This window comes from Jaculus jaculus, chromosome 1 (genome assembly GCF_020740685.1).
Source record: "Jaculus jaculus isolate mJacJac1 chromosome 1, mJacJac1.mat.Y.cur, whole genome shotgun sequence".
NCBI lineage: Eukaryota > Metazoa > Chordata > Mammalia > Rodentia > Dipodidae > Jaculus > Jaculus jaculus.
Window position 1 is genome coordinate 305,452,768 of NC_059102.1, and position 13,239 is coordinate 305,466,006.

General features: G+C 41.5%; 1 protein-coding gene across 10 annotated transcripts in view; it reads right to left on the minus strand.

Moving 5' to 3' along the window:
- Prrc2c (proline rich coiled-coil 2C) overlaps positions 1–13,239 on the minus strand; it is an 83,798-nt gene that overhangs the window by 22,927 nt on the left and 47,632 nt on the right. For all 10 annotated transcript variants that reach the window (XM_004658792.2, XM_045159428.1, XM_045159405.1 and 7 more), the window contains exons 16-20: positions 10,037–12,274; positions 8,235–8,443; positions 5,755–5,909; positions 4,085–4,934; positions 2,124–2,209 (exon numbers count right to left, since the gene is read on the minus strand). In XM_004658792.2, the coding sequence (XP_004658849.2) occupies positions 2,124–2,209; positions 4,085–4,934; positions 5,755–5,909; positions 8,235–8,443; positions 10,037–12,274 (3,538 nt within the window). The remainder of the gene's footprint in view (positions 1–2,123; positions 2,210–4,084; positions 4,935–5,754; positions 5,910–8,234; positions 8,444–10,036; positions 12,275–13,239) is intronic.

The following is a 13,239-nucleotide window of genomic DNA, read 5'->3' on the forward strand; positions in this document are numbered from 1 at the left end:
CATTCTTCCTGTCTCTCTTCTTCCTTGGCTTGTAGGTGGTCCATGCTGTGTATGGGCCCATGTGGCATCCTACCTGCTTGTGTACATGGTGGCCAGAGGGGGAAATTGGTTGTCCCTCCATTAACTCTTCTGCTCATTCTTGAACCTTTGCTTCCTCATGGAACTGGCCTTTCAGACATGCACACAGCCATACTAACCTACTTACGAGGGTCTTAGGGACCAAACTCAAGTGGTCTCTCTCAGGTCTTCCCAGGTCATCATGCATGCATAACCTTAACTACAGAGCCCTCTTTTCAGCCCTTTTATTTCTTCTGAAGGTCTTTCAGGGATACATCTACTTATCAATTCTCTATTTTATTTATCTCATTAAAAAACAAAAGTATTTGCTTGTTGTGTGGAGGATGGGTGTGCCAGGACTTGTTGCTGTAATACCAGACATTTGTGCCACTTCTTGCACCTGGCTTCCATGGGTGGCTTGAGAATTGAACCTGGGCTAGCAGGCTTTGTAGGTAATCAGTTTAACCTCAAGAGTTACCTTTTAAAAAACTTTATTTATTTGAGAAAGAGAAATAGGCAGGTAGAATAAGAATGGGTGCACCAGGGCCTCCAGCAGCTGCAAATGAACTCCAGATGTGTGTACATTCTTGTGCATCCAGCTTACATCTCCATCTTGTCCTGGGGAATCAAACCTGGGTCCTCTGGCTTTGCAAGCAAGTCCTTAAACTGCTGAACTATCTCTCCGGCCCTCAGTGCTATTTTAAGTAAATTCACCTCTTATTTCAATTCAGTGAACGAACTGGCTCTCTCTGAACTTCTTCACATTTGTTCTTGCCTCAAAGTTTTTATAAATGCTATTCTCTGAACTTAGAATTGACTTTTCTTTAGGCATTTGAACAGCCAGCTCTTTAGCTTTAATTCATGTTACCTAAGCATGACTACTTTAAGGAGTCTCCAAGCTCCTTGGGAAATTCCTGCTTTTCTCCTCATCATCTAGCACAGCATAGTTACTTACAGTTGATTTCTTCTCATGCTGTATCAGAAACCCTGTGAGGCACAATAGGACCTTTCTGTCTGTTCTTAGACTCAGTTCTTTAAATTCCCCAATTATAACAATGCCTGGTATAACCAAAGTACTTAATAATGTTCAAAAATGTATAAACAACCAGTGACCTAAATAGTCATTTAGCAACATTGCACACACTTGAGAAATAATGTTAAACCAAAGATTCTAATTACCCAAGTCAGAGACATTGTAGATGATTCTTGGCAATAGTATACTTGTATGTTCTCTACTACAAGGTCTTTCCCAGAGATTAGAATAAAAATACTTAACCACAGTATTTCTAAAGCTAAGAAACAGCCTGTACAAACCACCTGGATACTCAAAACCCAAACTAGACAAAATGAACCAGAAATCCTGGGTATGGGCTTAAATATTGATTTTTAAACCAATTTGGGTAATTCTGAGACACGATAAAAGTTTAAGATCCCTTAAAACAACACACACACACAGCCGGGCGTGGTGGCACACACCTTTAATCCCAGCACTCAGGAGGCAGAGGTAGGAGGATCGCCGTGAGTTCAAGGCCACCCTGAGACTCCAGAGTTAATTCCAGGTCAGCCTGGACCAGAGTGAGACCCTACCTCGAAAAAAAAAAGAAAAAGAAAAAAAAACCACATACACACAAAACAAAACAAAAAAACCAGGCTTGAGAGATGGTGGTTAATGCACTTGCCTGGGAAGCCTAAGGATTCATGTTCAAATCTCCAGGTCCCACATAGCCAGGTACAGTGACACAAGCACACAACGTTGCACATGTGCACAAGGGGGCACATACATCTGGAGTTTGTTTGCAGAGACTGAAGGCCATGTCACACCCCCATTCTCCCTCTCTCTCAAAAAACAAACAAAACAAAACAAAACAAAACACACACACACACACACAAAAAAAAAAAAAAAAAAAAACTAACCCCATCAATACTAAAAGCATGTGGTGCACACTTTAGTCCCCACTCTGCAGAGGCTGAGGTAGGACTGAGTTACACGTCAGCCTGGGCTAGAATGAGACCCAGCCTTGAAAGAAACAAACAAAAGTCAAAAGAAAAACCAAGTTTGTTCTTACCTCTGATGAAGTAGATGATCCAAAAGATGTTAAGGGCTTATTCCAAGCACTGACTGAAGGTGGCTGCGGTGGGCTAATAGGCCCTACTGTAAAGAAGGCAGTCAAAATGCAACATCAATATTTAGAAGGTAATAATCACTACTCCATTCAACCCTTGGTTGGAATTGTAGCCAGACAACACGACGACTCTGTGCATCACACACACATATATTCTCTAATCAACACAAACTTGTGTCTATACAACATGTTCCACCTACTACTATCTCTTTTCCTCCCCCCTCTCAAATAGTACCCTTTCAGCTTCCATGTGCATTACAGTTTGCATTCTACATTAGCAAACATGAAGGATTTAAAAAAAACCAAAACACGTATGACCCCTCTTAATCTTATTTACCCCTCCCGTTAAGATTCTTTCTGCCCCACTATTTTCATGTTATATGTAAGTGTGTAATCTAAAGACCAAAAATGAGGGAAAAAAAGATTTTTCTTTATGAGCCTGGCGAATTTCATGTAGTAATGATCTCCAGTTCTATTTCCCTGCAAACAACACAATTCCCATTTTCTTTATCACTGAGTAAATCTTCATTATGAACACTTTCTTCTTTTTTCATTTGTTAACGGAGATCTACAATGATTCTTGGCTATTGTGCTGCAATGAACAAGGATGTCAAAGTATTTCTGTGGCAGCATGCTGACTTAAATTCCTTCAAGTACATTCCCCAAAACAGCACAGCTGAGATCACAAGGTAATTCCCGTATGAGGATTTCCATAGTGTGCATTAGTTTACACTTATAAGGATCCTCACCAGCATCTGCTGATTCCTTAATACCCATTCTAACAGGAATGGGTGCTTATTACAGTACTTCCTACTAAGAACAAGAGGCAGAAGAGATGACTTAGCGGTTTAGTATTTGCTAGTCAATCCCCCAGCAATAGAAGTCAGATGCACAAGGTGGTGCATGTATCTGGAGTTGTTTGCATTTTCTGGAGGTCCTGGCATGCCCATTCTCTATCTGCCACTTTCTCTCTCTCAAATACATAAATCAATACACAATGAGATGGTATGACAGGTTAAAAAGATAGCACCCAATATATTCAGTGCTTTATTAGTTTGTAGTTTGGATCTACCATGTGGCGGGAGGCAGTCTCACTTGGTGGATCTTAAGATCTTAAGGAGTGGGGGTGGGTTTGAAATTCCAACCTTAAAATATGTGAAGTGCCTACTTCCACCCGGAGTTACTTAAGTGTGCTGTGTAGTGTAGCTTTTGGCACATGGTTTTTCTCTGTGTTTGGACCTGGGAAAGCAGGCCAGCTTCTTCTGCTATTATGGAACCTCCCCTGTATCTGTAAGTTTCAATAAATCCTTTCCTTCCATAAGTATGCTTGGTCTGGAAGTTCATCTCAGTGAGCCTGAAGCTGTTTGCTACAAATGGCTTGAAGAAACCCAACTTGGAGGGGGGAAATATATGTTAGGAGCAATAGTTAGAGGTAAAAATGGGGCACTCACTTAGCAGTGACAAGATCACCACGGCAACCAGGGGCCACAACCAGAGACCCTCTGCTAGTTGATATGCACCCTAAGGTGGCTATCTGCAGCCAGGATGACTAAGGAAAAAATGGGCACAAGAACCCCAGTAAAAACTCAGAAAATTGTCACTCAACTCAGAGAGGCAGACTCGTGGGACCAGCCAGCATGGAGAAAAGCATGGCAGAGACCCAGATGCCAAATGAGGTGGCATGTGAGTGCCCCAGGGGGTTAAGGTCAGGAGGTTAGGGCAATTGAGAGGGAGAAAAAGGCACCTGGCCTAATTAACATGTGTGAAGAGTGAATAAAGTGTGTCAACTGGATTGCCATTAATCCCCCTCTTGAATAATGAGTTTAGAGCCCCTGATACATGTAGAGTTTTCTATGCCACACCCCTCCCCAACCCAACCCAACCTTCTTTTTTTGTATACATACATTTCTTAGAGATGTCATTTAGCACTGCTGGAGGGGCCACCTTGTTATCCCATAATTCAGCTGTAAGCGTTCCATGTGACTGGGAGGTTTGGATGGATTTCCCTGTAGCTACATAGTCAGTGCCATTAGGTGTTTGGGCTGAAGGCAGTCTAATTGAAGGTGGTGGCTGTTTTGAAGATTGTGTGGAGGGTGGGAGTGGAGTCTGGACTGGTTTGTGGGTCTGTGGCTGAGTCTGTATTGCAGCAGCTGGGGCTGGGGCCGCAGTTGGGGCTGGGGCCGCAGCTGAGGTTGGGGCAAGTGGAATTGAGGCTGGTGGGCCTGAGGTTAGGGCAGATGGGGCTGACATAGTTGGCACAGCTGAAGTTGAGGCTGCTGGGGCTGGAGAAGCTGAAGCTGGTGCCAAGGCTGAAGCAAGGATGGTAATGGAGGAGGTGGCAAGAACAGGAACAGATACTGGAGGTGAGGCTGAGACAAGGACAGGCGCTGGGGCTGGGGCTGGGACTGGGGGTGAAGAGGAGGCTGTAGCTGCAGCTGAAGAAGGAGTTGGAACTGGGGCTGTGGTTGAGGCTGGAAGTGGAGCTGGGACTGAGGCAGAGGTTAGAACTGGGACTGAGGTAGCAGCTGGAACTAGAGCTGTAGATGACACTAGAACTGTGATCGGAGCTGGGATGGAGGCAGAAGGCGAAGCTGCCACTGAAGCTAGAACCGGTGCTGAGGTGGAGACTGGAGCCGGGGCTGACACTGAAGGCTGGGCGTGCTGGGCACCTGTAGCCTGTTTTTTGGCAAATCTTGGAGGAAGCTTTGAAGTCTGACTTCGGCCCTTTTCATTTGCATTCTTTTTGCTCCAGACCTTAAAAACAATGGACACAATCATTTCTGTCAATAGTGTAAATGAAAACAACAGTTCATCCATGTAATTTCTACCAAAACTTCCACTGTTAACTTAGCCTTTTCCCATTTCCAATTTGATTCTGTCAAGTTGCTAACAACGAATGTAAACTACAAGAAGCCAAGATGATACAAAATCTAAAGACAAACATGTATTACACATTTTGGAATACAGGTCCATACCTGTTCCCCAAATGCTGAAAATTGGTAATTAAGGATGCATGCAGTAAATCTAACAGAAAAACATATTGCCTTTTGTCCATTGCACACCTTTCTCACAAAAGCTTTGATTCTGGGAGTGTTGCTGGTGTACTTTGCTACAGTGGGAATATGCACTGTTAATACTTTAATCACTGAATAAATGACCTCTGACAGTATCTGATTCCAAGAGTTATGAATTTGGTAACAATATCTTGACTCACCCCAAGTATTTAAATGAAGATTATTACAGGAGCTTTTCAAATACTAATTTTTATTTTATATTAATTGTAATATGTGGAACTTTTATTATTAATGTCTTTAGAAATAGGAACTTGTTGTTGAATTAAAGTGAAGATGGTTTGTTCTCAGGTAAAAGGCAAACTACGGTGATTTTATCTTACTTAAAATTGTCTTTATCATCTTAATAACATTTACTTAAATTCTGGTTTAAGTAGTTCAGAGTAGTGAAGATGAAATCACTTTCAATACTTAAAAATAGAAGTAATTTTACTACAAGTTAGAAATTGTGACCACTTGTTACCATACTCTGGGTAACAATCTAAATTAAAGAAGTTTGAAACCTGTATGACTTGTTCTTCCTTCTTTCGGCGTTCCTCATCTTGTAAACGTTTTTGTTGCTTTTTGGATACCACTTCAGTAAAACCATCATCATTCAAATTTGACTGGGGGTCTTCAACTACAGTTACTTCGGGATGATCATCTATAATGACAACACCTGCAGGTGGAAAAGAGGCTTCTTAAACTACTGAGAGGGTTACCTAATACCATCTTGTAAGATGGCCTTGTATGAACAGTAAAATCTAAAAATACCTCACAGATTTAAGAAAAAGTGTCTTAAGCAGAGTTAAAAATAAATTAAGAATACTTTTCTTTATTATTTTTTGGGGGGGGCGGGGGAGATAACACATACCAAGGACCCCTTGCAGCTGCAAATGACCTCCATATGTGTCACTTTTTGCATCAGGCTTTACATGGTTACTGGAGAATCAAACCATGGGCAGTTTTGTAACCAAGCATCTTTCACCAGTGAGCCATCTCTCTAGTACAAACATAAAAATCCTAAAACTTGGGCTGGAGAGATGGCTTAGCAGTTTAAGTTGTTAGTCAAGGATTCCAGTTTGACTCTCCAGAACCCACATAAGCCAGATAGATGCACCAAGGTGGTGCATGCATCTGGAGTTCGTTTGCAGTGGCTGGAGGACCTGCCACCCATTCTCTCTCTGCCTCTTTCTCCTCAAATAAATAAAACTGGCCAGGTGTGGTGACACACACCTTTAACCCCAGCACTTGGAGGCAGAGAAGGGAGGATTGCTGTGCGTTCGAGGCCACCCTGAGACTACATAGTGAGTTCCAGGTCAGCTTGGGCTACAGTGAGACCCTACCTTGAAAGACCAAATAAATAAAGTAAGATAGATAAAATAAGATAAAAACCCCACAACAAAACCACTAAAACTGCAGATTAGGCGTTTTGGTTTTCTGTGATAGGTTCGCAGGTAGCCCATGCCGGTCTCGAACTCCTGATACTCCTCCCTTACCCCTCAAGTGCTGGTATTATTGTGTGTGCCCCTATGCCCAGTGGCACTTTTTGTTTTCCTCCTTAATCAAATATTAAGATATTAAAGAAATAAGATCATCCTAGCTACAGATGACTGGGCTTCTGCGTGAGAATGAAAATACTTAGTAGCAGAGGCCAGTAAGTTAAAAAGGAGACATAAAGGGAAGAGAAAGGAAGGGAGGAGGGTACTTAATAGGTTGATATTGTATATATGTAAGTACAATGATTGTGATGGGGAGGTAATATGATGGGAGAATGGGATTTCAAAGGAGAAAGTGGGGGGGGATTAACATGGGATTTTTTTTTAATAATCATGGAAAATGCTAATAAAAATTTGACAAGAAAAAAAGAAATAAAATCAAAACTACTATTAACCTCTACTATCAGCCTCAGAACTGAGCTTTATGTGAATGCATAGTATAAATCTATTTGATAACTTCATGTGTTTTCATAGTATTGTCCATCTAACTTTTATTTTGGCTCCCTGAAATTATTATGGTAAGCAAAACTAATTTAAATCTGTTAGATACTAATTCAACAAAAGATTAAATAATCTCAAAAGATGAGACAGGGTCTCACTCTAGCCCCAGCTGACCTGGAATTCCATTATGTAGTCTCAGGGTGGTCTTAAACTCATGGCAATCCTTTACCTCTGCCTCCCGAGTGCTGGGTGGTATGTGCTACCACATCCCGCTACAATTCCTTTCTTTTTCTTTTTTTGTTTTTTTGGTAACAAAATGTATGGGGCTAGAAAGATGTCTTAGCGGTTAAGGTGCTTACTTGCAAAGCTTGACAGCATGAGTTTGATTCCCTGGTACCTACATAAAGCCAGATGAACAAAGTGGCACATGCATCTAGAGTTCGATTGCAGCCACAAGAGACCCTGGTGCACCCATTCTCTCTGTACACTGTTCCACGCATAAGCATCTATTTACAAATATTTCTTGCTAATTTTCTCACATATTATTCTTCACACTTGATACTTTACTTATTCACAATACCACATCACACTGTGTTACTTATACTCTGCCCTCTACCCCTGGTAAATGAGAGTGGCTTAAACAACTTTCAATTTTCTTTTTCAATGAAGAGTGGAGTCCTGCTGGATCATCATTAACAAATATAATGAGGCGCTGGGAAGATGACTCAGTGGATAAAGTGCTATAATCCCACTGCTAGAGAGGCGGGATTGACAGAATCAGTGACCTCTAGATATAGAAAGTGACCTTGTCTGAAAGAATAAGGTAGAAAGTATCGATGGCACCTGGCATCAACATCTAGCTTCATACATCCCTACATACATACCACATACACAAGCACTACACAGTTAAATATTCATGGGTACGTGAAATCTGGTGTCATTTTAAGTTAAGTAGTGTTTTATAATCTGCCTCTACCTCTATTTTGAAAGCTCCTTCCTTTGGCAACATTTTCACACTACCTAAACAAGTGGAAACAAGTAAAACAAAAGAACCTAAGACATACTTGCATAATTGTTGAGATCAAACTGTGACAGGGCATCTACTTTTTCTTTGGGTTTTTTAGGACCTGATTTGGTATCTTCTCTCTTCTTCCCAGTAGCATCCTTAGAATTCTTTTGCCCTGTACCATTAGGCGCTCCCTCTTGGTGGTGAGCCGAGTTACCACTGACGGGGTCCACACCGGCTGTGCCTGCAGACTGGTCATCAAATGGCCTACAGAAGATAATTTGCATAGTACAATCTCCTCCTTGGCAGTTTTTGGAGTTTTACACAAGATCGAACAGTACTGGGACACAAGATCTCATGTCTAATACCAACAAGTGTTCACATTTTCTGGGGGTACAGCCTCAATACGAATTGATCTTCCCAATAAAGCGGCTTAGATTTCCAGAGTTCTGTCCAGCAACTAAATGCTATAATTCTAATTATCCCCAGAGGTTATTGTGTTCATTTATTTCTCATACTACAGCTAGCCTATAAAATTTCTCAAGATAAAGGCTTACTAAAAGCACCTATCACGACTCTCAACAGTTTAAGAATAAAGTTATTTCTTCCAAACGAGACCCTTGTAAACTAGCTGCTTTAGCTACAGTGAGCCACTGCCATTTCTGCTGTTTTAAAGTTGCTGCTAGCACAGAAAGCAAATAAGGATTTCAAGAATTATTTACTTGAAATTCTAATAGTTCACTACAAGAAAGAATTACTCTGGCTTTAAAAATATTTGGTAATCCTGGTCTCTTGGATGTTTAAAGTGACATTTCAAATATTGAGGTAAGCAGGAAACACACCCGGTTCATTATTTCCTGGAATTACTTGGAGAGTGAAAATATTTTCCTTGAAAGTAATCTGAAATGCTAAGATGTGTAACTGAACAATTCAGATGTGTGCAACATTACATAAATAAATTCTCATCAATTCAGGGTACAAGGCAACATTGTTTCAATGGGATTCACTGTAATAAAGTTCTACACTATACTTGGTGTTACAGTTACATATCAGCTCAGTCATCATTCTTATGAATACTCTTATTATCCTATTTTCTCCATTTTACTGATAAGGATATTTCTTAGAATCTATCACAGTTACATATTTATATGGAGTCACTCTGAACCTTAATTTCTATTCTGAATGCTTAAAATTGAAATCAATACTAACATTATAACTTTTAAGTATTTAAGAGTATAGCCTAAATTTAGCATCATTCATTAAAATTATTTTTGAAATTCCACTGACATAGGGGTTGTTTTCTGGGTCTCCTTTGAAATGGGTAACTTCTAAGTTTACAACTCCAGAAGGCAATGTAATTTATCTTGTCAACTCCACACTGACCATGGAGAAGGCAGTGCAATGACAGAGTATATGGTTACAACATATTAATGAAAGTCCCCAAGGATCCTAGAAGAAACAAGGCTACTTCAACAGTAGTAAGATACAGTGGTTTTTCCATGGTTGTGCAAAAAGAGCTACATATTCCCAAGAGAATTTTTTTGCTTTACAAGGCAGGGTTTAATTGTAACCCAGGTTGACCTGGAACTCACTCTATAGTCCCAGGCTGGCCTCAAATTCACAGCGCTCCTCCTACCTCTGCTTCCTGAATGCTGGGATTAAAGGCATGCACCAACACTTGAAAGATGTAATAATGCATTAGATTTTTGTCAAGAACCTTATACTTGGAGGAAAAGGGCATTTTAGAGAACAATGTCTATCTAGAGTGGCACTTTGCATAATTAAGCCAAGAATTATACTTTTTGCTTTTGTAGGGACACACAAGTTTTACAGTAAAACAAAGAACTTAAAAATACTCACCCTCTCTTTCCTTTTGAGGGTGGACCACTTCGTCTTTCATTTCTAGGGCCTGAGAAATTCCTTCCCGATTTGGGTGGACCGTTGTTGCCACGCCGATTCTGGCGATCTATACCAGGTCTCTGACTAGAAAAACTTCTCTTTGCTATTTCCCTCTTTGGTGGCAGGGCATTCTCTCCAGTTTTTGCACCTGCTTGTGAGCTCAACTCAGCATTTTTTTTTTCATCCCTCTCACGTCTTTCATTAAAATCACTGCTTTCAGATGCTGTTTCCCATTCTTCATTTGCCTGATCTGAAGAGTTCTGATTAGACAGATCTGGTGTCTTATTCCCAGAAATGTCTCCAGCTGTATTAACTGGTTCTTGAACCACATTATTATTAACTGTAACTGTGCCATTTGTGGGCACCAATACCTCACTTGTCTTTGAGGCAGCCTCCCTCTCTCTTAGCCGTCTAAATCGAGGAGGTTTATCTTGTCTAGGTGGTCGTGTAGGACGCTGCCTTCGGGGCCTCTCTCTAGCTGGGTCAAATTTTCGCTCAAATTTTGGAGGTCGTTTATCTGCTTGCATAGGAATGAACTGATCGTGTCTTCTTGGTGGCTCTCCATCTTCAGGTTTAGGAGCTTCTGACTGCCTTGGGTTCCACTGATTTTCTCGATAAGGTCTTCGCAATGTGGCAGGGCGTGATGGTCTGCCTCCTGGATCCCTTCCACCCCGTCTGAATGTTCCTCCTCTGCCTCGTCTTGTAGGCTCCCCTTTAGGAAGGAAGCCTGGTTTAGATTTATCATCATCCCGTATGTAAGACTTTTCTAGTGGCCTACTATCTATTCGAACATGATTTTCAGGCTTAAAAGACTGAGGCTTGACAGCCTTTTTGTTTTCAGGCCGGTCATCTCTTTTGGGAAGTTTGCTTTTGCTTAAACTATCCTTATCACTTGCACTTTCATGAATTTCACTGTCTGTGTCAGTTTCTGAACCCCTCTGTCGTCTTCTCTTGGGGACAACTTCAAAATCAGAACTCTCGCTTCGTGTTTCACTTTCTTCTCGCTGCCTGAGAGGTCCTGAGGGGACATGTTCTGTTCTTGGCTTATTGTCTCTATACTGAGGATAATCTCGAGTGTGACCTCTACCGCCCCGGCCTCGACCTCCGTAAGATCCACGATAGCTTCGACCTCTGGAGTAATATTCACCTCGGCCTCGACCTCTGTATCCTTGATCTGGAAACCAATCTCTCTCTCTAGCTTCTTTCCAATAGGTCCTAGGGGGTACAGTTGACTCTTTTTTAACTGCAGGTCTTGGATCTGGGCGAGGTCTCTCTGTAACATCTTTGCTGATGACCTTCTCAGGCTGTTTTTCATCTTTGAATGTGGGCACTACAACAGACTGTTGGTTTACAGTTTTCACTGCAGGCTCTACCTGAACACTAGTCATGGGTTCCAAAGGCTTCTCGCTATCTGGAGATGGCTTTGGAGCCGAGGTGGAGGTTTCTGCTGGTGGAGCTTTCTCTGGTTCTGGTGGTACTTGTGTCGGGAGTGACTGCAGCTGAATTTGTGCTGGAGGAGGTGGGGGAGCAGGGAGATCTTTCTTTTCTGTCTTAACAACTTTTTCAATGACTTTTTCAGTTTTTTCTCCTTCTTTCTCTTTCCTCTGCTCCCGTTCTTCTTTCATGTCTCTAAGTATGGGTTTTTTAATAGGACCTGATCTTCTCATGGGTCTGTCATTACCTTCTTCTCTTCTGCTGGAGCCTGGCCTTGGGCCCCAGCGAGTTTCTGACTTAGACTTATACACCTTCTCTGGTTTTGGTCCTTCAGAAGACCGTATAAAGCCATCCTTTCTTGGCTTCTCTTCCACCCTCTCTACTGGTTCTTTCAAATCAGTACATCTACTGGTTACTTTAGGAATGCTTACAGAAAGCTCAGTTCTTGCCTCCTCTGATTTTTGGGCATGGTTAGATCCATGGGAAACACTTCTTTTCCGGATAGGCTGATTTTCTAGAGTGGAAACCCGCTCTTCGGAAGGAGTAGATGAGGTCTTGTGGTCAGTTACCTCAAAACCACCAACAGACTGACTGTTTGCATCAGCATGGTGAGGCCTAACATCTTCCACAGATCTGCTTAAAAACTTTTGTACTTCTGTCTCAGTTGGTTCTCTGACAATGTCTGCTTTTGGACGAGCCTCCACCTGACTATGTTCTCCAGGATAAGCAGGAGTAATCTGCTCCTGGTCCACTGCAGCGTCGGGCCTGCGATGATGAGATCAAAGGTATAGCCAACAGAGTAATCTTTCCCACATATCAAACAATGGATCATAATTAAAATCAACATCTTTGCCTCTAAATAAAAAGTTGTAACATTGCAATGGTAGAGATACACTCTAAATGTGTTTCTTCACTGACTGAATAAAGAAATTTACTATACACATACAATATAGTAGGAAGATTTTTTACCCTACAATATGGGTAAGCCTTTGAACCAATCAGGACAAGTACTATATAACTTCATGTAGAGTATATATGTAAAATAAGCAGTCATCTGGTAATGTTGTATATGGGAAGATGCTACTCCAACAAGACAATGTTTCAAACCATACAAGAAGACGGTTCTAACAAGACTATGCATACAGATGACTATATTGCCTAGTACACTTAACATGCTAAGATATATATAAATAATGTTATGTAGCTTCTAGAACCACAACTCATGGTCATATAAAATTCCCACACTATCAAGTCCCCCACCCCTTTTTTGGTCTTTCAAGGTAGGGTCTCACTGTAGCCCTGGCTGACCTGGAATTCACGTTGTATTCTCAGGGTGGCCGTGAACTCACACTGATACTCCTACTTCTACCCCTTGAATGCTGGGATTAAAGGTGTGCGCCACCCTGTCCAGCGCAAAATGTCCACACTATTAAGTGTCTACCATTTCTCACCACTAGAAGAATTTCATAATTTTAAGAATTTTTTTAAATTTTTGAATTTTTATTTGAGAGAGTATAGGACCAGGACCTTTGGCCACTGCAAATGAACAAGACATATGCACCATCATGTGCTTCTGTTTTGTGTGGGCTCGGAGAAATCAAATCTGGGTCTTTAGGCTTTGAAGGCAAGTACCTTAGCTGCTAAAACATTTCTCCAGCCCCACAAAATTTCTCCCCGGCCCCTGAGGTAGGGTTTCACTCTAACCCAGGTTGACCTGGAAAACACTATGG